We start from the raw sequence: 23646 nt of genomic DNA, 5'->3' as shown, positions 1-23646 counted from the left end.
TAACCCATCTTCACTTGGAAGATGGTTAAGAATACACACAAAGCCTGAAAAATGCAGTTTTCTTCTCAAGGAGCCAACATAGCCTTTAGCAGTTTATGCCTTGATTCCTTCTGTCTCTCAAGTGCAGTCCTTGGGTGATGGGTCTTGCTTCCAGCACCTCTCATCTATGTGGAAATACGTGGGTCCAACCATTCTGACCTGGGGGTTGGATCTGAGCTCCCGTTCCCAGCTATATTACTGCAGCACATTTGTACCTTGCATACCATCGCTGAAGATGAAACAGTGTGTACTCGAGAACTTCTGTGTTGGCCAGAAAAGCCCATTTAATATAAAGAGAAGAGTCAAAATTATGGTCTCAAAAAGAACCTACTGCTTTTATAGCAGGAAAAAAAAAAAAGAATGAAAACAACACTTACAACCTGTCCAAACAGAATTAGGATCTACTTACCATATTCAACACCAGTGTACAGTTTTGTCTCTTCCAAAGACACCAGACTTGGGACTCTGCATGAAAACAAACCAAGTATTACTACACATTATGGAAATCATTGACTGTGTGAATTTAATTGACATTTAATTTCATGCCAGTAATGCCAAAGTTGTTTGGATTTACTAATAGTATGCCTCACTTCTAATATTTATAAATCAATCATACTTATTGGTCAGATTGTTTGTCAGAGCCAAGTTCACCGTAAGGACACCACCTTGAACACAGAATCTTGATTTCTCATTTAACGGTACCTCATCAGTTCTATTAAACAGCCTGAAATCTGGTCTCACTGTCAAACCTATGAACTCACTCATCAAAACAAGCATGGCTCCTAGTCGCCTTAGTCTAGGAAGGACAGGGGAATTCGACTGCTGAGGCAGAATCCTTTCCTGACAAGTTAAGCTGATGAAGCTTTTCTGACTTTGATCCTTTCTTTTTATAGAGAAAAGAAATGTACCCATTATCTACAGAAGTCATACGTATTGCTATATGAAGTTCACTATTAATAACCATATCAAAAAATAAAGCCGTGCTTCTTCCAGGATTTGGGTCAAACATATCTATTCAAAATATTTTTTTAGAAGTGAATTCTTAGTCTTTGTGGATTTGCTTTTATGTAATCATGCACAAAAACACAGACTGCAATATCACATGTCAATGAATTTAGAAGACAATTTAGGAACATATCCTACATACACTTGGGCGTTCTGTGGTTTTTGGATTTTTTTTCATTTTATTTTGGTTTGATTGTATGTTGTTTTTGAGATTTTTTTTTTAAACCTACAATCTCACCCCTAAAAATTAAGGTAGACAAATCAAGCTTTCAAGGACAAAATACACCAGTGTATTATATTAAACAAATAGCATCAACAAGTAATCACTATAAAAATAATCTTCACATAAAATTGCATTGACAGCATAATCAGAACAAACAAAGCTAAGTGAAGCAATGTGAATTTACTCCTATTATAAATGCTAAATAACACACCAGAAAACACTATAGATTCTATATCTGAACATGAGGTATGAGATACTAAAATAAACTTTCAGATTTCAGGCAATGTCAAACTTCTATCTGTCAGAACCAAAAATAAGGGTCATGTTCCTCCTGTAAAAATGAACACATTAAAACACGAGCGCTACAATTATTGTGCCATTTAGATGAAGGAAAAAAAACTTGCAAACAAAAATTAGGTAAACTGACTTTGCAACCCTTGTAACAGTCACATCTGCGTTGACAAAAATCAAACCGAAATGTCTTTTTCTTAATTGATTTAGACATCAAGAAGTCAAGTCTTAATTTAATTTTCCTCATATTTCTGGTAGCAGTAGGTTAACTTGAAAATAAGCCATTCCAAAAGTCTTCCCACTTTTTTTGCCCAAAAATACTCAGCACTGGCATAGGTGCTTAAGCTATAACTTGGCCACCAATACAATTTTCAAAATATTCAACACCAATCCAGTACTTTGGTTCTGAATAAATAAATAAAAAGTTTTTACGGTCTCACACACTCGCTCTTTTAGAATAATCTCCATGACTGATTTCAAAAGTGTTTGCTATGTATTTCTCCCAGATCAGATCTTTCCAATTGGGAAGATACAAAGAGGTGATATTTTTGGAATTAACATCGGGGGGGGGGGAGAGGGAGGTGGGGAGGAAGGGGGTGAAAGTGTGAACCTCCCTACCCCAAATACTATTACGTCTTAAAAAAAGAAAGTAACAGACAAATCCAACAACCTCAGGCAGCTAGACATTAAGGAATTGCTCTTTCTTTTTTTTTGGTACAGTATGCTGGATATGTTGACAGGTAAATGAGCTTTTATTATATTTTAATGTATTTTTACCCTAAAACATTTTCCCCTGATATAAATTAAATACACTAATTAAGTTCACATAAGGTTTTCCTACCTATGAGGCAAGGAAAATTAAAGTGCAATTTCCCCGGTTTTCCCTCAGATAGCCTGCAGAAAGATTACAAATCTTTGTGCTTCTTTTCCACTCTGAGCAAAACGCGTTCAACTGTTCTTTACCAGCTAACCAAGTTCCAAACGAAATCTCTACTATTTAAAACAAGGCAAAAACAACACTCCAAGCTCTCTCTACACTTCAGCTTCCTGAGGAAACCAGGCATAACAACTGAACGCATAGTATAGAGCAATCAAGAACTCGCCTGGTATAGTCCTTACATTCACCGCGACATTACTCCACAGGCAGAATCATTTATTTCAGCAAGGCTACTAACAGGATGAAAACATATTCAAAATCCAACAAAGTTTTACAGTTGGCCCACAAACTAAGATTCATGCTAGTAATATTCAGCATAGTAAGTGTCAGACACTAAGCCAGAGAAAAATCTGTTTTACTTCGTACACACAAAAGGAGGGAGGCATAAAACATTTTTCTTAACCTCAGCCAATACTTATATAGCAAGACTCTACACAGCAAGGCTTCATACAATGTACAAATAATACTGTGCTTCATTCTGTATCAACAGTTTTCAACACAAAATCAAGAAGAAAACTTAAGAACAAAGAGTATCCAAAATTATAGCTCAAACAGAAATCCCAATTAAACAGAACTTTGAAGACTTCACTCCCTTATTTGCCACAGTACAAAAACTAAAGCACGTTTATTTGCGAAAACCTGACGCACTATGTTTTTCAACTTCCCGACGTTTTACAGAGCACTTTATTCAAGTCTCCGTGTATATATTGCTCAGTATATAAGTACAGTTCAGCAATGAGACACGGCTTTTCAGAAAGAAATAACTTTTAGCATCACTCCACTGAACCAACTGCAGAAGAATTTTTTTCTAATTGCAAAAAAACCCCCATGCCATGTTAAGGACTACATCAAGGGCTGCAGCAACCTATTTTGACATGTAAGATTAAGAGACAACAGTCGGAAGGTGAACAAGGACAAAACAGGGTTACTCACCGTGGAGGAGTAACTGTTTCCTTTTCTGTGTGCAGCTCCCCCAGCAGAGCTGGGAAGTTTCCTGGAGATGCCAAGAGAGGTTAGCTAGCCCTGCCCCTCAGCATACGATATCACATCCTTACACAGTTAAAAGAAGTGGTCTTATCCTTGACCTGTTGGCTGAGCATCTTCAGTGAAAGAACATTAAGAAAGCTCCTACCAATGTCTGTAGCTAGAGTAGAGCAATACGGCATCCTAACCGCTGTATTTAAGAAAAAGACAAAAAATGGATGTTCTCTGAGTAACCCTGTTTTTACTTCCCTAAGTGAGCTGCTTAAGCGTTACCTCGTTAATAAGTAGACTGCAAGGAAGGGAAGGGGAACTCAACTGAACATCAGTGAAAGATTTCTCAATCTCAGAGAGCTTTATACTGTCTGCATTTGAAATAATCCTTATTTGCACACCATTGCAGTCATCATAACAAAAGGACATTGATATCACTTACAATTACAGTGGCCCCTTAAGAAAAAGGGTAGACAGAAGCATCGTGTATACCTGCACCCATCTTGCGTGGCACAGCAACTATTACACTGTGTTTCTGCAGGCGCAGAAAACACTATGTATTCATTTTTTCCCCCAATTACGTCAGGATAACTCCCCACAGCCCTGAGTCTCTGGCTTTGAACACCTTAATTCAGCCACAAAAAACTACCGCTGTCATAAAGGATTGCTCCTCACAACCTCTGGCAACCTCCTCAACTCTTCTTTTCCCTTCCCCTTGTAACTATCCATTTTGCATTAGAAAAGTAATTCACAGAACACAGCTGAAATCAACGGCTCCTCTGCCACGAAGAACACTATGTGGAATAATAATATAAACACACACTATTGAGTCATGCAATAGTCTTCTATTAATTTGTTATTCAGGGCACGTCAGAAGAGAATTCATTCATCCTCCAAAAAAGATGAAGTTTAATTCCTTCCTACTTACAGGCTAAAAATAAAAAGTCACCAGCAGGTGACATTTATTAAAGTTCTATCTGCTACTGAAATACAACTATTTTTTTTAAATTCTGACAAATTTCACTTTTGCAGTTTATTTGTGCATGGATCGTGCACAAATTTCTTTTCTACTGAATTGCCTCTCTCTTCCCTAAACACCTACTCATGTGTGAAACATTCACAGTAACCCTAAGCATTTAAAATTGCTATTTTCAGAAGGATATAAATTATTTAAATCATTCAGGTAAAACACACATGGGAATTTTGTTCCCAAAACTGGGAAGAAAATAAAAATTGCAAAGTACACATAAGAACTGCTTGGTCTCCAAAAAAGTTGTAGCACTGTGAAACCTAAACCTTTTGTGCTCAAGCTCACTAAACGAGGAAATCACTCTTTAAGCACTTCACAGCAGCTATGCTGACATGTATACTGAGTTTGTGTACGTACACACACACGGAGTGTATACTTTTGGGTATACTGAGCATACCCAAGTCAAGTGTTGGTCAATTTAACAATGTGTTTTCTGTACCAAATATATCACCTTTCCATTCAGAGACTACCAGTCATCAAAAGATAAAAAAAAGGAATAAGAGAAACTAATGAATCAACATGAAAACATTAACCTAGATTGACAGGAGATTCAAGAAGGTTTGTGCCAATGTACACACTTGTAGATAAACAGAAGTTCTGAAACCTTTACTCTAACCATTATTTATTAAGCCGTGAAAATAAGGGCACAATTTGACCCTAACAAGGAAAGCATACCAGACGAATGTTGGGGAATTTTATTCAGTTTCAGTTTTATCAAACAATAAATAAAAATTAAATAAAGAAGAAACCAACACAAAAACTTTGTATATTAACTATTCAAGAAGCAAATCTATTTTCAATAGCTAATAAATAAAATGACACAAACTGCTGAGACATAAGCCAGACTATTTTTAACAAGGAGAGATGAAGAAAGACATTTTAAAATCATTGGGTACTCTCAGGTATTTGACACTGAGGAACAAAAAAAAAAAGCCACCTTTAAAAGTCCATAGAAATGGACTAAGCAACTTCTCACAAAACTTTTAAAGATTAAAAGTTTCTGTAAGTGAACAGTGCTATAGACTTTTAAGCATTATTTCCATGCAATGATGCTGATGAACTGTAATACACTGTCTATAATAAAACAAAACAGAATCCTGGGTTAAAAGTACTAGTACCGTAAAACATAGTAGTCTCCACATGACTGGAGAGGCCTTATATTTGCAACAGCTCTATTTTCCTACTGTAGAAGTAACTTCAACAGGATTATAGCAACAACAAAACACCAAGCAGCAAACAGCTACTATGGTAGCGAAAAGCAGTCTCATGCATCGATCTCTACAATTTATTTTAAAGCAGAAAGGTTTAGAACTTCAATCCAGATTCACTCGTTTTCCCTCTCAAAACAGTACTTAAAACTTTTGTTATAGTCTCATCCCTCTAGAAGACTACCATGTTTGTGTAATACCGTGATTTAAAATGCATCCATCCATCCAAAAAAACCCAAACCTCGCATCTGAAGCATGGGAGTTTTATGCAACAACATAGGTCAACTATGACAACCAAAAATGAAATAAGCATTTGGCCAGCTTGTGATATCTGTGGCATACAGTCAATATATAATTTTCATAATTATTTTTCCCCTATTACTTAGGCAAAAAAAAATCCTACTTCCTCCCTCAGTCAAGTCATCTTGCTTCGTCACTGTTATGACTGAGTCACTTAAATTCATGATCAAAGCAGGTACAGTGGTTTCATGCAGTTACATCCTGCTCCTAACGAAGAGAGCAGCCTTTCTCCCTTGCTCCTGCCACTGCCTTCCCCTGCCTGTCACCCCAAGCAAGGTTGCAAACAGACCCCCAAAACAATGTTGGCAAATATTTGGGTAGCTTTCAACTATCAAACAGAAAAATACACCTCCTGTGTTTGGGGAAAAGTATCTTGGTGGCAGGAGCAGCCTGCAGGCAGGTAAGAGTTCACAGTACTAACTGAACCATCATATCTAGCTCACCATCCCAACACACACACAGTTTTGAAGTTCATTCTACCCACATATTCCTTTTGCTGAGGTTCAAATTACATAGCTCCAGGCTCTCCCCCATCTACATGGCTTTCCTTTCATTCAGTAAGCAGGCTAGAGGATTATAAAGGAACAAATACTCGTTATCTGGCTTTCTTAGCAAGAATCTTCAGGTATCCTTAACCATCAAGATGAAGGAAAATCTAGCAGTTACGCCTACTCAGTTCTACTTTACAGTCAGCACATATAACAACACCGTACTACGTGGTGTGTGATCAGCTATGGTTCATTGGAGTTAAGTGGCGTAGGAGGTATCTGACAAGAAAACTCCTGTGCCAGTTTGTTTTAGAACTACACGTAAAAAAATTTAAACTTAAACGCATCAAGCCATTTACCAACACCTGCATTCAGAAATATTCTTATATTGCCATGTTAGGACACTGAATGTCATCACCACTAGAGGTGGTTAGATTCACTAACTGTGAATACACAGTACTTAAAATAAGGGCATTCTGGGTAAGTGACTTACTCACTGTCAAATAAATTTCAAATCTGAGTGCTTTATGTGCATTCCCAATATATCTAATGGGAACAGGCTTGGGAATGGGAACTGGTGTCAAAAAAAAAAAAAATCCCAGGAACTCCCGACACAATAACCATTATGATCAAACTTTTTTTCCCTGTTTTAATAGCAAGTTCATCAAAAGACACCTCCTACATTCAAAACCGGATATAATTTTATGGATATATGGGATAGAAAACAGTATTGACAGGAACCTGTTTAATAGTGCTTTAGAAATCAAAAGATAGCTCCCTCATCACAAATATTCCAGTTACTTCTTGGGGAAAAAAGAAGAGGGAATAAGGCAGCAGAGAGGACATCTTCCTTCGTGGTACCATTCCCTTCTGTGACCCTTGCTTACATACAGTAACCCATTAAAACAGAATATTAATCTCATAAGAAGCAATGTTAGAATGAACATCATCTGTCCTGGATGGATCAACTCCACCTAATCTCTCAGGATGCTAAATTGATATTGACCTTTGTAACTGTTCTTGCTAATTAAGTTGATAAACTGACACGGATCTAACATTTAATTGATACGAAGTGCAACAGGATCTCTTTAAGTATTTAGTCCACCTTACTAGGCCAAACTAAAACCCACTGCGCACAAATTCACTCTGCTTCCCTCAGACTGTCTCCTTCATTAAAAATCCATGTTCCGTTTCTGATAATTCAAATCATACAAAGAATAAGAACTAAAGTTTACTTAAAATTCATTCAACTTTGGCGGGCAAATTCCAGAGTCCTGTGTAAAGTCACTGAAAAGATAAATTGCTTTAACTGTTTTTAAAAAGCCTTAATGTAAATGTAAAGTTTGGATGCAAGACGTTCTTCATGGTGGGCAGAAGATATTTCATCAATATGCACAGTCTGTCCAAAACCAGGTAATGACGGATTCTGAAGCTCTGCAGACATTTAGTAGAATGAACTATTGAGTTCCAATATGATGAGAAAAGTCTGATTTTGTTTTCTTCAGTAACAAATTGATTTCAGCATGGTTTCATGTAAAGTGTCAGAATTTAATAAGGCAGCACTAACAGAATGAAGCAAATCTGCCATGAAATATACAAGTGACTCAGAAGTTGGTTATAATCTAACATCTTAATTTGTACATTGGGAATTTACAGACCTTGCCCAATAACATAAAAAGATAACTCTAAACACCCCACACCAAAACAAAACCAGAGCATCAAGAAGAGTGTGGCCAGCATGTCAAGGGAGGTCATCCTCCCCCTCTACTCTGCCCTGGTGAGGCCGCACCTGGAGTACTATGTCCAGTTCTGGGCTCCCCGGTTCAAGAAGGACAGGGAACTGCTGGAGAGGGTGCAGCAAAGGGCTACCAAGATGATGAGGGGACTGGAACACCTCTCTTACGAAGAAAGACTGAGGGATTTGGGTCTCTTCAGTCTGGAAAAAAGATGGCTGAGGAGGGACCTTATCAACACTTGTAAATACTTCAAGGGTGGGTGTCAGGAGGATGGGGCCAGGCTCTTTTCAGTGGTGCCCAGCAACAGGACAAGAGGTAATGGGCACAAACTTGAGCATAGGAAGTTCCACCTAAACATGGGGAGGAACTTCTTTACTTTGAGGGCAGCAGAGCATTGGAACAGGCTGCCCAGAGAGGTGGTGGAGTCTCCTGCTCTGGAGACATTCAAAACCCACCTGGACGCGTTCCTGTGCAACCTGCTGTAGGTGACCCTGCTCTGGCAGGGGGGCTGAACTAGATGGTCTCCAGAGGTCCCTTCCAATCCCTATTATTCTGTGATTCTGTGACTGCCTACATGTACACAGTCTAATGACAGCTGCAATTCACTTCTCCATAGCTGGTGAGGTTCCTTCTTCTGCCAAATGAAGCTTCCATTATTGACAGTCAGATAGCCTAAACAAGGGTACAAAACTACTTACTCTTACACAGGTGTTTCTTCCTTTAATAGATTACCATAGCTACAACAGATTTGTAGCCCTGCATTTTGAAGTTCAAGGCATCTCCTTTGAAGGACCAACACCAGAAACTCTGTCCCTGAACCCATGAACCACATGAACTGCCAGTGTCTAGTGACTGCTGCCTAATGGATGCCAGGGCAGGATTCAGACAGAATCAAGAAGTGATGCTAACATGGTCCCACATTTTCCAATATGGACCAGCAGCACATTGCTGGTATAGGAACAGTCAATGCCTCCTGCAAACTGTTGGAGTCCTTATTTTAGAAGACAGTCATAGTCAGCCTGAATGCCCTGCACTGCCTCTAACTAAAAGATTACTTCCTTTTACCCAATGGTAAAAGATGGCCTCTTCAAAGCTCTCCAGCTTAACAAATATCTTAACATACACTGAAGAGGAGCCTCCCCCACTGTACAAGAAGCTCTCAGAAGCTAGGCACCTGAAGTAATGTGTCTGAGATTATCAATGTTCCTTGGCACTTTTAGTAGCTGGCACTTGGGGAAAAATATCACAGCAACAACTTTATAGTCACCAAATACAGACTCTGGCCATAAGCTTAATTGAAACCCTCTGTATTTTAAACATGATATATAACAAGAATACTGAGATCAAACTCATAATTGCCTCTGATGTTAATATTTCAACATACTTTCTTAAAGAAGTCAAAGCTAAAAGTAGCAACCCCATCTATTCAAAAATAGTCTGTTTTAAAGCCTGAACTACTGTAATGTGAAAGTTCCTATTACTTCCAAATGAAAGTTTACTCAAGTGTTTTTGCTAGAGTTTTACTGTATGCCAGCAGCAGTAGCCAGGTTCTGCTGTGACATTATTCACAGGGGTCTGAGCATTCAAACAGGATTTACTTCCTGTTTTATTAGGAGAAAACAGCCAGCAAGAAGTTAAGTTCAGAATGTTTATGACTTTATTTATTTGGCATGACGGGAACATTAGAAAGACGGAATGCACTATGGTTTGAACGCTTCTTTTAGAGGAGGGGAAACACATAAATAAATGTCTAGCTTCCATTTCCTTTACATAAAGTCGCATCAGCAATGCAGTGCCATCACCTACCTTTTTTAGACATTTTCAGTCTTGCACGAAAAATATCACTTATTCTTTCACGTTTTAAGTACTCAAGTGTTTCTGTAAGTCACTATTTTAAGTTTCTGTATCCTTATACTACTGTGAGAGTTCCTTAAAAATAGTCACTAGAAGCAGATGTGTGATAATAGCAATAAGCGCTAAAAAGCAGTATGAATATAATTGCTAAGAATGTTTGTGATATAATAAATTTTACTTACAGATGAGCCACCCTTTCTCCTTTTAGAGGAGGCAGAATGTTCCCAGAACCAATCAAGCAGTTGTGCACGATAGCAAGGCACTGCTGCACATCATCTCTTAAACAAAGAAGAAAACCAGATTACTTATCTGTTAAATGCTTGAAAAATACAAGTGATAAACCATATATTTTGGTGAAGTTTTATAAAAGCCCTTTTCTTTAGCTATATCACTTCTAAACACAAGAGGGAGCATTACAGAAATCAATCACTTTTTGATTTTTGATCCAACCTAATTCTATTACAGAACTCCAGCATTCGACTTTGCTTTCTGAAAAATTTGTTTTGGAGATTTTTTGAGATTTCACATTGGGAAACAGAAGGAAATATCAGTATAACGAGATAAACTGATCTCAAAACAGATAGCTTTACCCCAAAAACTAGAAGAATTTTATCTGAATCTCAGATAAAACCCATGAAATCACTTTCCATCCCAAGGCCAAGAAAAGTCCTTCCCATCATGAGCAAGACGAGTGAATATTTTCTTTATGAGCGAGTATTTTACACTCTGAAGACAAATTACAATGCAAGAATGTGAACAACTTTTTTCTGTGTTATTTTAAAGAATTAAGGAATTCTTTCTAAAGCTGTGTCATATAAAGTAGTAGCATTTAGCATACAGTTACAAATTTTGCCCTTTGTTTTCATCTTTGTGATAAGCAGCTCTGATTTGTAAAATAACTCCTTTCAGCCCTAACTGAAGAGCTCTTAGTATTTGTGCATTACTTATCAACTCTCTAAACACATGGGTTCAACAAAGGCTGTTAGAATTTTTTATTTTATCTTTTGTAATAGAAAAATCTTACTCTGAAGCTCCTAAATACATAAAAAATGCTTGATTTCCAATTATTACCTGGTAGAATACTGAGGAAAAAAAAAAAGAAATTTGTCAAGAATTCAAGCTCCAGAAATATTGCAATTCAAAGCAAGAGTGGGCTCACCTAGTATCCCATTTATTCACACCTGTTACTCCTTCAGCAACTAATCATATTCTCTACTCTGGCAGCTTTGCCAGCTTGCGTAACAATTTAATTTGCAATTCCTGCACTTGGCTATATTCTCCCAAATGACCACTGTTTATTTGTATTAAATAGCACAGTGAAGCCTTGACCAAATCGAAGTCCATTTCAGCTATAAATTAACTGCTTTACATACTGAGTGTCAAACAGAAAACACCAAAAGAAACATATAAATAAACTTAAGAAGTAACTTACAAAGAATTAAGTAGGAAGTATATCCTAGTCTAAACATACTTTCTGGTTGCAGTTTGGTGGCATTGGTTTGTCAAGCATGTGTTGTCCTTTTCAGATTAAAAAAGTGTGGGAACTTCATGAGACAGAAAAACATTTAGGAGTCTGACACACCATGCCCCAATCCACCTAGGGCAGTACTTTAACGCATGAGGTATAACATCACATGCTATGAACATCAATTGAAGTATATATAGCTTCAAGGACATGAAGGTTTAACAGGAGAAATAAAGAATGTTTGAGATTTAATGCTCGTAAACAGCTTTAGCTATTTGATACTTGTAAATGCTTTAGCACATACTAAACTCATAATTATCTTGTGCTTAGGAAACTATCCTTATGAAGCCACAGTTTCACACAAACAGAGTTTAACAAGATTGCGCAATGGTATTCTTGTCTCCGTTCCTGTTTGTTATGCCACTGACTCTACATTACCTCCTCAGTTTCAACACTGTTACTTTTTGCAGGGACACACTATGTACTGAATCCATTTACTTACAGGAAGGAAAGGGAGACAGACAGATTTCCAAGCGAAATCCGTTCTGTGTTCCACTTCATAGCTTAGGAACACAAACGGTTGTGTCAAAATAACAAGATAAAAGTCTAGAGTTTTTTTATTGCTGACTACAGTTAAATGGAAACACAACTTGTGGTATGTATTTAAAAAAAATTCTGGGACAGAAAAGTCTCTATACCAGCATAAAGCGTCTTAAGACTTTTTTTTTTTAAAGAGTGTTTCTGTTCAAACTAATGTGTTATCTGTTTTATGAAATGCACTTTCAAGCTACAGGTACTCTTAAGAGTTAAAAATCTTGGAAGCCTTGGAATAACGTAAGCGACAGTGTAACATTATAATATTTTACTCCTTATTGGCAATAGCTACTTAAAACAGACATAACTGGACAAATACACCTTCTCCGTATTACGTATCACCACGAACCTGGACATTTCTAGTTTTCCAATTGCATAGTGCTCTAGTCTGGTGAGCTCAGGCTGAAGAAAAGTATCCAGCAAATAAAAAGCGAAGTTTATTTCCTCAGATGAAGGAACATGCCACTGGATGTCCAAGTTCCACAGGTCACCTGGTTTACCCCAGTCCTATAGTAAATATAGACATTTCTTATTAATCAAACTATGAAGCAAACTGTCTTTTTAAAAATTAGCATTTAAGATTACTAAAAAACCCAAACACATGAACTAGCTACTGCTGTAAAGCTGTTATCCTGACAAATGCAGGAAAAAAAACCAACCCTGAGAACACAATAAAACCAAATAGAAATCCCAAACCTACTATAATGTCTACACGCACCTGGAAAATAAACACATACCCACATACCTGAAAAGGACTAAAAGAAAGAGGACTGTACTGGTCTAATTGGAACAGAACTTGGTTAATTCCTTTGGCTGGATACATACTCAGAAACATTCTGAAGTACAACTCAAACTTTTGATACCTCTATAGAGAACATAAAGAAACTAGCCCATTTAATAATACTTCTTTCCAGTTTTGAACCACGATCAGGAAATTTTAAGTTGGACTTTCCATACAATGCTAGGTCATCTCATAACAAAGACAACTTTTTATATTTTGGCTTACAATGAGCTCAGACTTGCTATAGATTTAACACTACTTGATTATTTGGAAGAGAAAAGTAAGTATTTATTATTAATCCATATCCAATCATGAAGTCCACAGGACTGTACTAATTAATAGATAGGCTTTAAAGTCTTCACTTTCCATTTGCTGTCTTTGTCCAATTCTACACGGTAATTTAAGATTACAAAACGTCACCATCTGTTCTTTAAACACCTGACTGATCTGACTGGACAAAAAGTACGAAGAGCTACAGTAGTAAACCTACTCAATGTAGCCTGCTATTACTTCTCTTCCTTGGAAAAGCAGGCTAGTCCTCCATGAATATACTTGAGAAAGTGACAGAACTGCAATTTTACACTGGTGCAGGGTAGGAAGCATGTAATACAGTGACGAACTCACGCTGTTCATGGCAATTAAGAGTTGATATAATATACACTCTCTAAAGTAGCCACTCATGCATGGAACAGCAAAGTAATTGTGAATTTTTTCAATTCAGAAGAGAAATTTTAAAAAAAGTAATCTGTGTTGGGGCATTTAATTAAGATTTTTTTCTCTGTTAAATTAGTATCTGGTCCAAGTTGATCTTCCCATCAGTTTATAAAACTGCACTGGCTTTCAGTAACAAGCATTAGATTGTCTGCAGTTGTAAAATTATGTAAAAGAACACTTTTCAGCAAAATGCAGCTTTATATTCAAGGAGACCAACTGAAAAACGCCTGTAAAACTTGTGAGTTGACCTCAAAGTCTAGCGCATTACTTTTGGCAGTTTCAGTAATTTTTAATATTGCCACTTCTACTTTCATTTTATCTCAAGCTCAGTGTAGAATCATTGGTCGTTTGTTATTCTGCCTAGCTGTAAAATATTTCCTTTCTTACAGTTGTTTTGCATTGACCATTACTTGTTATATCTGATCTAGTTAAAGATGTCTGCAGGGGGGTTGGATTAGATGACCTTTAAAGGTCCCTTCCAACCCAACACATTCTATGATATCTGATAAACACATTTATAGGAAGAGGGACAAGGAAAGGCTGCAGCTCTCATCCACAAAAGCAGATGAAAGACTAAGTTTCTCCCAGTGCAATGATGCTTCCTGTTACTGGCTATTTAAATTAAAGCGAACAGCAAAGTTCTGCTAAATTCCAAACTTAATTGTTTATACCACTGTACTTCATGACAGCTGGGTCTCAATTAAATGCATCACATATTAGAAGATTAATACAAAGCAAGAGTTGCCTGCCATGTTTCTTATCTTATTGTAGTCATGCAATCATTGTAAAACACACACCATACATCAAGCTATAAAACTTCTAAAAACAAGTCAGTATCCGTTTTTTACTATCAATACAATTTTAAGTAACTCTTAATTTGCTATACATTTCAAAGCATCTTTCAATTACACTTTCCATTGCTGCGACCTATATTCAGAAATCTCCAAATAAAACCAAATAATATATATATTGTATGATCGTTTTTTAAAAAAAGAAAGTCAAATCCTCTAATCCTAAATAAATGAAAATCCTTGCCTTGATAGGAAAGTATTCAGAAAGAGGCTTGTCAAAGCCACCTGGTACACTGCAGTATTCTGTGGGGTAGATAAGTGTAGCAGAACGAAGAAGATGGTGCAGTAGGTTACAAGACAGAATGTAACCCTGCTTACAGGTTAAATGTAGGGTTCGCTGCAGTATCTTCCCAAGCTGCTCCCTGTACGGTAGCAACTTCTTTCCATCCACTCGAGTGATCTAATAAGAAAGACAAACATTTCAAAGGTAAACATAACTGATTTTGTTCTAGAGGACAAAAGAGAAGATTGCACTGTTCAACCCATGCTGTACCAAGTTTCATTCTGTGTGTCACATTGAATTAAAATTAAAGACTGAACTTGCACATAAACCACCACTTCTACTGACATTGGAAAAGTGTAACACATAAGAACTGTGATACACATTGCTTCTCGACCCTGTTCAAAAATTTTCTAGCAATACTCATATAGATTTTGAAATTCATTTAAAAAGATTTATCCTTATCAAAAGCATCTTATAGTTTTCGCTGCATTGATCTCTCCTCTTTATCCCATAATAATTGTATTAAATGCTTTAATTTTATTCCACATACACACTGTACGTTCATTTTCTTCAAGCAGCAGCCGCTTATGTCCCATTTAAAGTTAGATAAGAAAAAAGAACTTATGCAGTGTCATTCATAGAACATTTACGATGTTTAAATAGCAGAAGTTTATTTTCTTCTTCTTTCAGGGGCACTAAACATGATTCAGTGATATTCATGCATAGGAAGAATATTCTTTGCAATACCTCTGACAAAAGCTGAAGATTCCAAAGTAGCTCCTTATCTAGCTCTTCGTCATGTAATACATCGTCATCTAGAGGAAGAAGTGTGATAAGCACTGCTGTAACGATGCTGCAGTCAAGTTTTCCCAACAAGCCAAATCATAAACTGGATGCTTGCATCCCAAAAGTGTACTTCCAACACTTCCATTGCAAGCTTCTAATTCATACTGCACCCATGTCCAACTGGAAGTTACTTCAGCCCATTTAAGTCTTGAATACTTTTTGAGAAATTGAGGAATGTCTGGAGACATTTTAAACTGCCAACTTTTTAAAGAAGCATGCTCCAATAGCTTTTTCAACTTCTGTCTTGAAATTACACATAAATAGTTGCTTGTTTGGTTTTTTAGATCAAATAATGGACAGAATTAATTTTCCATCATTGAAATGATGTTGTGGAAAACATACAGAAGTTTTAAATATTATTTTAATGTTTAACAAAAGTCAACCCAAACCAAAGCAAATAACACCAGGAATTTTATAAACTTACTGATTGTGAGGTGAGTTATGACATTGCAGCAATGTGGTACAAACAGCTTCAAGGATTCCTCAGGGCGGCACTGGAAACAGCATCATAAATAGCCCATTTTAAAAAAAAAAGATGCTTTATGGAACTCGGCACACACATTGATAAAAACCTTCTAACAACATTATTGGAAAAAGAGAGAAGAATAGATTGTATCTCCACTCCACTTCAATCTAGAGCAGCCTGACTTCATGATTTTTAAACATTCATTAAAACCTACATTTAACGTAAATGCAAGCAAAACAGTTTGTGAATTAACCTCTTGAAATACTGCTACATGCAACCATCCAATTTTAGAAGATGTAATATTAAGAACCAACAGCATTTAAATTAAAAAATTAAAGATCTAACACAGGAAAAGTAGTAGTATTTTTTTTTATTTAACTAAAGATCAAGTGCAGTTAGAGCATTTTCTCACTTTTACCGCAGCTCGGCACATATCGGCAACCATTCGCCCAGCAACTCTAGTCTCAAATATATTTGAAACAGCAAAGTTAAAAACCTTCTCCAAGGCAACCTAAAAATGAGTACAAGAAGATGGAGGTTACTTTTTTCGATAAGGGAAACTACGTGTCATGAAGTGTTTGATGCTACACAGAAGGCAGTATCTGTATATAATATTGTATTCTTTTAAAACAGAATACTGAAACCATGATTCACATTTAAAAAAAATCAGAACAGAGACAGAAAAAACAGTTCTGCAGAATGCCTACAGCTGAGTAAAATGTAACTACCATCACAATTAAAGCTGACAATACTACAGAATAGAAAGATTAAAAACTTATGTGAATAGTAACTGCTCAGGAAAAGAATCCTAAATGTTATCAGTACACGTGACTTGCACTCTATACAACACCTCTGTCTAATTGTACAACTACTGCCTTGAGCAGAAGAATAAAGGCTGCTGCAGAAGTAACAATGACAGAAGGTTTGTCAAAATAGTTTCAGTTTGCAGATTTTTGCCCTTTTTTTTCATATTTCTTGCAAGACTCAGTTACAGTAATATGCTATACCAGGAAAACAGATGACAGTGCCCATTACCACTAAAATAATTCAATTACAGGAAGGTCTATATTTCCCTCCTCCCTCTAAGAGTTTATGAACGAGTGCTTTAACTGGTGGCATAATGGGACACTGCCTTCAGCTGGAGATTGGAGACACTTCTCAAATATTCACTTTGGGAAGAAAGGAGGTCAGATAAATGCTGCTAACTAATGTAAGCTTGGGGTCCTTCTGAGAAGCTACACAGAAGTAGTTTTCTCTGAATAAGACACAGTCCACTGAAAGGAAAACTATGCTATTTCACATGTGAAAGTGAAATAAAGCCAAGACATCCCTTAGTCAACAAATAAATAGGGAACTGACTATCAACTCTTTAAGTGGCCAGTATGTTTTAAAGCAGCTTATTACCATCCAGCACCTTGCAAGGCAAGCTGAACTATATACAGTGTAGATCACATAGGATACTTTAATAATAAACAACCAGGAAAAATACAAATTAAATATTTAATGACCACAAAGAATTAACTTAAGATTTACATTAACCAAAATGCAATGGTTCAAAATGTACAAAACCTAGCACCTCCAAATATATACATAATGTAATGTAAACAGCTTAAAATGTGTTAACTCAACCTGCAGGGAAAGAACCTGTCCATGTAACAACATGGATTCTCCACCCCCCTCCGTCAGAGTTATTTTAATCCAGATACTTTTTCTGATCCCATTAGCCACATGGCTCCCTGAACAGCTTCTTTTGCCCAGCTTAAGAAGTGGCAGGGAGAGAGCAGGGGATTGGATAGGTTACCATTACCATCAAAAGAGACGAAAAATCACGCCTAAGATAAGTGATAAAATAAGCTGTTATAATGATTTCTCACAGCATCTACCATCAGCTGGCAAGAGAGCATCAAGGACCTAAGAGCTCTGTACTGATGTACATAAAATCATAAAACACATTCACACGAAGTCCTGAACTTCCCCGCTCAGCCCCCTCCTTGGTTAAATGTGAAAGTTCACAACAGGACAACGAAGGAAGGAAGGATATGAATGCACCAGTCATTCACAGTAGAAAAATAAGCCTCTTAAAGTTAGATGGAAAGCCCATGTTCCACATACCTTAAATATATCCTTTGAACACTGAGTAAGGATTGTACTGAAAGTAGAAGAGAGACCTAATTCCACTAGACTCTCTAGATGAGTCATTTTCTCCGTTTCGGTCTCCTCTCTTGTTTGTTCTAGCGTGCTGCTCTCTATGAGTCCAAAACATCTACACAAATACAGTAAGTACAATTTTAGTAAGTGGAACTTAAAAAGTTTTATTAAGTTCTTCATGCCAAGCTTTCACCTATCCTTAGCTTACTTACCTATCCATAAACTGTAGTACAAAATCCTCAAATTCAGCGGTTGCAGAGCACAATTCTCTTTCCACCTACAGTTTTCCGATGCAAAAGAAGCACAAAAGGTTGTCTTTTCTTAAGGAAACATCATATAAACTTTATTTCCTGTATCGACTACTTCAAAAACACTTTCAGTTTTTAAATTATATATACTACAGTGCTTTTCTCAAAGTTTGTATAGTCTCAAGTACACTACATGAAAGAATTACTACATTTTCTTTACACTGTGCTAGCAAATTTCCTGGCCTTGATGTTTAGCCAAATAACCTCTCAGGGTGAAATTGGGTCTGCCTCCAAGGATACAACCTTTGGCCTTACTACTGATCCTGCTTTCCAACAGGAGGTCAGTGAGTGCCAACTGTGGTGGCAGACTTGGCTCTGCTGACATATTTATATTAAATGTTCAGTGTACAAACTCCTCTGTTTATTTCTGAGCCCTGCAGCTCTGGGGCAATTAAATTGACCTTCTTCCAGTAGCTGAGCATTCAGAATCTCTGCAATCTGTAGCTACTAGCTGTTCTCAGAGCTACAAGAGGAGACTTCTACCAGCGGATGAAACATTTTACATGACAGTTGCAACTATCATAGCAGACACTGTTGCTGCTGCTTTATTTGTAATACGCCAGATATAGCTACGCTATCTGCGCTTGAACTGCTGTATCAAAAGCAGAATCAAAAGCTTAGTGATAGGTAGAGAAACAGAAAAACTATCTCCTATTGTCTCCTGTATATTTTGCTATGTGGAAAAGGACAAAGTATTAGAACAACGCTGGAGAAATGGAGCACAAGGAGCTCTAAAACTAGGGATGAATACGAACAGTAGTCCAGCGCAGCGAACAGGTGGGGTGACCACATCTAATAACAGAAGGGCAGCAAAGGATAAAACACAGAGGAGGGAGATGAGGCTCACTGCCTAACAATGTCACTATCTCTTCATTGCAAGAGATTAACAAGCATCTGAAGAGAAAGCAATAGAATCTTAATCAGAAGAGAGAAGCATGACTGCAGGAACACTTTAAAGAGGTGTGAGTGTTTTGAAATTATTTTTCATAGGAGGAAAAACAGCCCTGAAAAGTTAAAGAGTGAATTAATTTTTTCAAAAATAACTACAAACAGTTGGGGGTTTTCTGGTTGGTTGTTTTGGTTTTTTTTGTTTGTTTGGGTTTTGTTTTTTTGCTTGTTTGTTGTTGTTGCTTTCCAGTTTTAAGTGTTTTTTTTGTTTGCCTTTTAAACACATATGAAGTTTTCAACAGGAGACCAAATTCCTTCCAGAGTCTCCCAGTCAATTAGTCACCTTTTACCCCATTCTAAGATGGACTAGTTTTGAACTAGAAATGATGTAGATACATCTCACAGGAACACTGCAGTCATCTGCTTTTTTTTTTTCTTTATTGTTTTACAGTGACAAGAAGTTTCAAAAATGTAATGCTAACAAAGCTGCTGCTATTTTCTTAGACTCAGAAAACCTTAAATGGCGAGGGACCTTTGGAGACCGTGTAGTCCAACCTCCTACTCAAAGCAGGACACGTTTTGAGTCAAATTACACTACACAGGGCCTCGTGCAGCTAAATTTTGACATAAAAGTATTTAACTGTCCGAACTTACAAATCACCTCTATAATAACCTATGACCAAGCAGCAATGCTAAGAATACATCGCCAATTTGCATGCTGATGTCAGCTCTACCACAATGACCAGAAGGAAACGTGATCCACATCATCTTTGTTTTGTTGCATTTTTGTTTACTGTAGTTTTATGTATGCAAAAAGAGAGTAGCAAACCTGTTAACGTTTTGAAGAAATTATTACACTGCTAGAAACTATATTGAAAAGTAGGTTATAGCTTTGTTTTCATAACTGCACAGCACTCTTACCTCTGAAAGATCATCTCTTTCTTGCAATACAGATGAACAGTCTACTAAAGGCACCAAAGTAGAAAATGTTGCAATAAACTGGAATGTAATCTGTTGAGAGTTGCAAACAGCTCTTTACTAGGTGTTACTGTTTTTTACACATTAAAAAGCTTTCGCAATTAAGGAATGGGAGCCAAAGCAAATCATAAAAAAAAAAATAAAAAAAATAAAAAAAAAATCCAGAGCCTAATTCTTCCACCCCAAAAATTCAATAATAATTTCTGATTTCATACATAAAACTTACCGGTCAGCACTGTGTAAAACCCCCTCAATTTTCTAAGTAAAGCAACACTTACTTTGTGCTCTACTTTAAAGTTACAAAACCCCTATAATATTAACATTGTTTGAATAGTCAATTAACATGAATTCCTGAAGATGTGGGCTTTTAGGAGCTAATTTAATGAAAATTTAGTGATAAAGGTCTTTCAATTGATCTTAAGAGACTAGGAATATTTGCTAGGAGCTTTGGAGCATCTATTTTATCTTGGTTTTTTTAGAGCTGCCCAAGAAGTCAGTACAATGCTTATCACAATCCAGTGTCAAAGATTCACTTGGCGCTGCCCCACAAGCCTAAAGCATTATCGTAAGTTAGAGGTTTGTAATATTAACTTTTTATAAATGAAATTGTGCAGAAACAAAGTCAGGCTAAGAACTTCTGGAAACATGAGTTACTTGCTTTCATACAAATATTTAAAAAGCTTTCAGCGCAAACTAGTTGGCTAACTATCTTCTAAAAAAAGGTAAGATTTATACACTCACCATACATTTGCTGAAGTCATTTGGATCCACCCCAGGCAATGCTCTCATCAGGAGAGGTAGCATGTGTGTTGGACCTTCAGGAAACCACTTCCCTCCAGATACCAGACTACGAGCCACTCCAATCACACAGCTTAAAGTAGCTGTGAGCTGATGAGGTTCTGTCAATGTCTCAAGTGCAGGATATGTTCTATAAAGTTTAAGAGCAGTCATATTAGGAACAATAATGTTTCCGAAGTCTTCAAAGAAAAGTGGATTGCACATGTTATTTTCTACAGAAAGGATACAAAATTTCTGCAAGAAAAAAAAAATCAAGCTAATCAATGGTTCCAAAATTTTTTTCCTCTACATAGATAAGGGACACATTACTTAGTGTTACATTAAAGTCCATATTGGTTTTATAAAAACCTGTTAAGTTACTGTGATTTTTAAACCTTTTTTTACACTAAGTACTTTCTAGCAAGCTGTGTAATACTTCCTACAGTTATCAACAACCTACAGTTCAAACCAGGGTCATAGTGCTACCCTTGCCCTAAGTCATTCAAAGCACAAAGGACCTACATCTACTCAACAAAATGAACTGGGAACTGCTGCCAAGCCAAACACACCAGTGATAGTTTGTACTACTGAGCAGACGTTCAGTCTGCTCCCAAAACAGAAAAAGTAGCCATATCCAATATGGGCGTCCATTGCTGTCCTCCTTAGAACTGTTATGCTTGAAATGTTTTCATATAAGAGCAGATTTATCAAGTTTTTACAAACAGTTGAGTCAGGAAGGTATGGAACTCAGGAAGGGCTCTTCAAAACAAACTAGTTTCTCCACTGTTTTTACCGTAGGAGTTGATAAAGTACAAAAGACTGCATAGGACAGGAAAAATGGAGAGGGACTAGGAAGAAAGCTTTTCATTGGGGCAGGAAGGAATTACATTTTTCTTTTGGAATTTCAGGGACCAGGGTATCAGTAATAGTACAAACTATTTCACATGGGCATGTACTTTAGTGATTCGCTTATGAAGTCAGAAGCAATGACAGTAATTTTAAACAACCTGTAACATACTCTGACACTAAATGTAAATACAAAACTTACACTTATTACTACACAAACATGCAGTATCATCATTTATATTTTGCCCAATTAACAGTTAGTGAGAAGACCTAACGTGGCTCCTGAATGAAGGGTAGAAAGTTGCTTTTTCAACCCATTATCTGCCACAAAACACTAACAGAAATGAAGACCACCTGAGGACTACCCTGTATCGTACAAGCTATGAACAGCTCCCAGAACTATTCCATTTGCCAGGTATTTAAAAAAAACAAACCAAACAAAGCAAAATAAAAAATAAAGTCCTCCCTCACTCCCTGTCCTGAATCAGGTGATTGGCACAGGGGTATTAGGAGCTCCTCCCACTGTAAGCATTCATTTGCAGCAAATAGATTGCTTATCATGTAATATGACTGCTTTGCATATTTATTTGTTGGGAAGGGAAAACGGAAGTTGTTTGTGCAGAACTTACTTCTCGAGTACAGGCGGAATTACTAATTCAGGACGCATCAGTGCAAGATTCTGCAGGGCTTGGGCAGCCTCCAGGCTTCCAGTTTTACTGAACATAGCCAGAAGAACAGGTTGAATAATGCATTCTACAAAGTCTGTAACATCCTGATCAGTAAGTTTATGACTATCAGGCACAGGAGTTAACCAAGTTATTCTCTTGTAGCGCTCACGATGCAGCCTCCTGACGACACTGCTGGGTAACCTTTGAAGTAGTTTCATCAGTTTGTTCTGTTGAATATACAAGAAATGCCATTCAGTTACTTAGTAGTAGCAGAACCTGAGCGGCTAGGTGTACAACAGACAATTAATAAGCTAATATCTTGAAATTATACAAGTGCAATAAAAGAAAGCTCAGAAGAGTTTTAAAATACAACATTCACAATTTGTCATTAAACTTCAGTTCCCAAAATATTAACAATTATGCTGCCAGCACTAATGCCTTATGATTTAAAAAAAATAATGAAAAATACAAACAAAAGATATAGTCAAGAATCAACATTACTTAACAGTCACTAGGACATCTTTGAGAGAATTCTCCGCACATTCATGTGTAAGCAAATATGCTATTCTAGAACAAGTCAGCTCCTTTGGCACTGCTTTGACCAGCCTTGCTGTTTTAATCTGTACTTTCTACCAGTTATCACAGGGAGATTCTTACATTCTCTAGCAGAAGACTCGACTAGCTACACCATCAAAAAGTTATGCTTCATCAAGCCAGTTATGCATTAAAAATCTTTTTTGCTTTGGTCAATCAAAACTAGATTTTGCTAACTTAAAGACAGGTCAGTAACATGAAAGCTATGTCACACAAGCAATACTGATGCTGTATACCATCCTCCTTTAAAGTGCTGACTTCTTTTTCCTAGCTATTTATGAATTAGAGGCCTAGTTTTGGACTTCTAAACTGCACTTGGGTTAGATGTTTGAAGAATATTCCGACTAGCTATGGTCCTGACATCAGAATAAAAGTATGATTTGAATGACAGTACAATCACAGGTCTTTAAAAT

The 23646-nt window shown here is 36.9% G+C and overlaps 1 protein-coding gene across 2 annotated transcripts in view; it reads right to left on the bottom strand.

Annotated features, from left to right (window-relative positions):
• The window catches only part of PSME4 (proteasome activator subunit 4), a 70238-nt gene that overhangs the window by 25182 nt on the left and 21410 nt on the right, over positions 1-23646 (bottom strand). For both annotated transcript variants that reach the window (XM_054197034.1, XM_054197035.1), the window contains 12 exons: positions 22601-22866; positions 21090-21276; positions 20292-20381; positions 18387-18451; positions 18139-18289; positions 16439-16537; positions 15985-16054; positions 15462-15529; positions 14676-14891; positions 12495-12652; positions 10269-10364; positions 449-504 (listed from right to left, as the gene is read on the bottom strand). In XM_054197034.1, the coding sequence (XP_054053009.1) occupies positions 449-504; positions 10269-10364; positions 12495-12652; positions 14676-14891; positions 15462-15529; positions 15985-16054; positions 16439-16537; positions 18139-18289; positions 18387-18451; positions 20292-20381; positions 21090-21276; positions 22601-22866 (1522 nt within the window). The remainder of the gene's footprint in view (positions 1-448; positions 505-10268; positions 10365-12494; positions 12653-14675; positions 14892-15461; positions 15530-15984; positions 16055-16438; positions 16538-18138; positions 18290-18386; positions 18452-20291; positions 20382-21089; positions 21277-22600; positions 22867-23646) is intronic.

This window comes from Rissa tridactyla, chromosome 3 (genome assembly GCF_028500815.1).
Source record: "Rissa tridactyla isolate bRisTri1 chromosome 3, bRisTri1.patW.cur.20221130, whole genome shotgun sequence".
Lineage (NCBI taxonomy): Eukaryota > Metazoa > Chordata > Aves > Charadriiformes > Laridae > Rissa > Rissa tridactyla.
The sequence above is the reverse complement of the archived record's forward strand: the minus strand, read 5'-3'. Positions and strand labels throughout refer to the sequence as shown.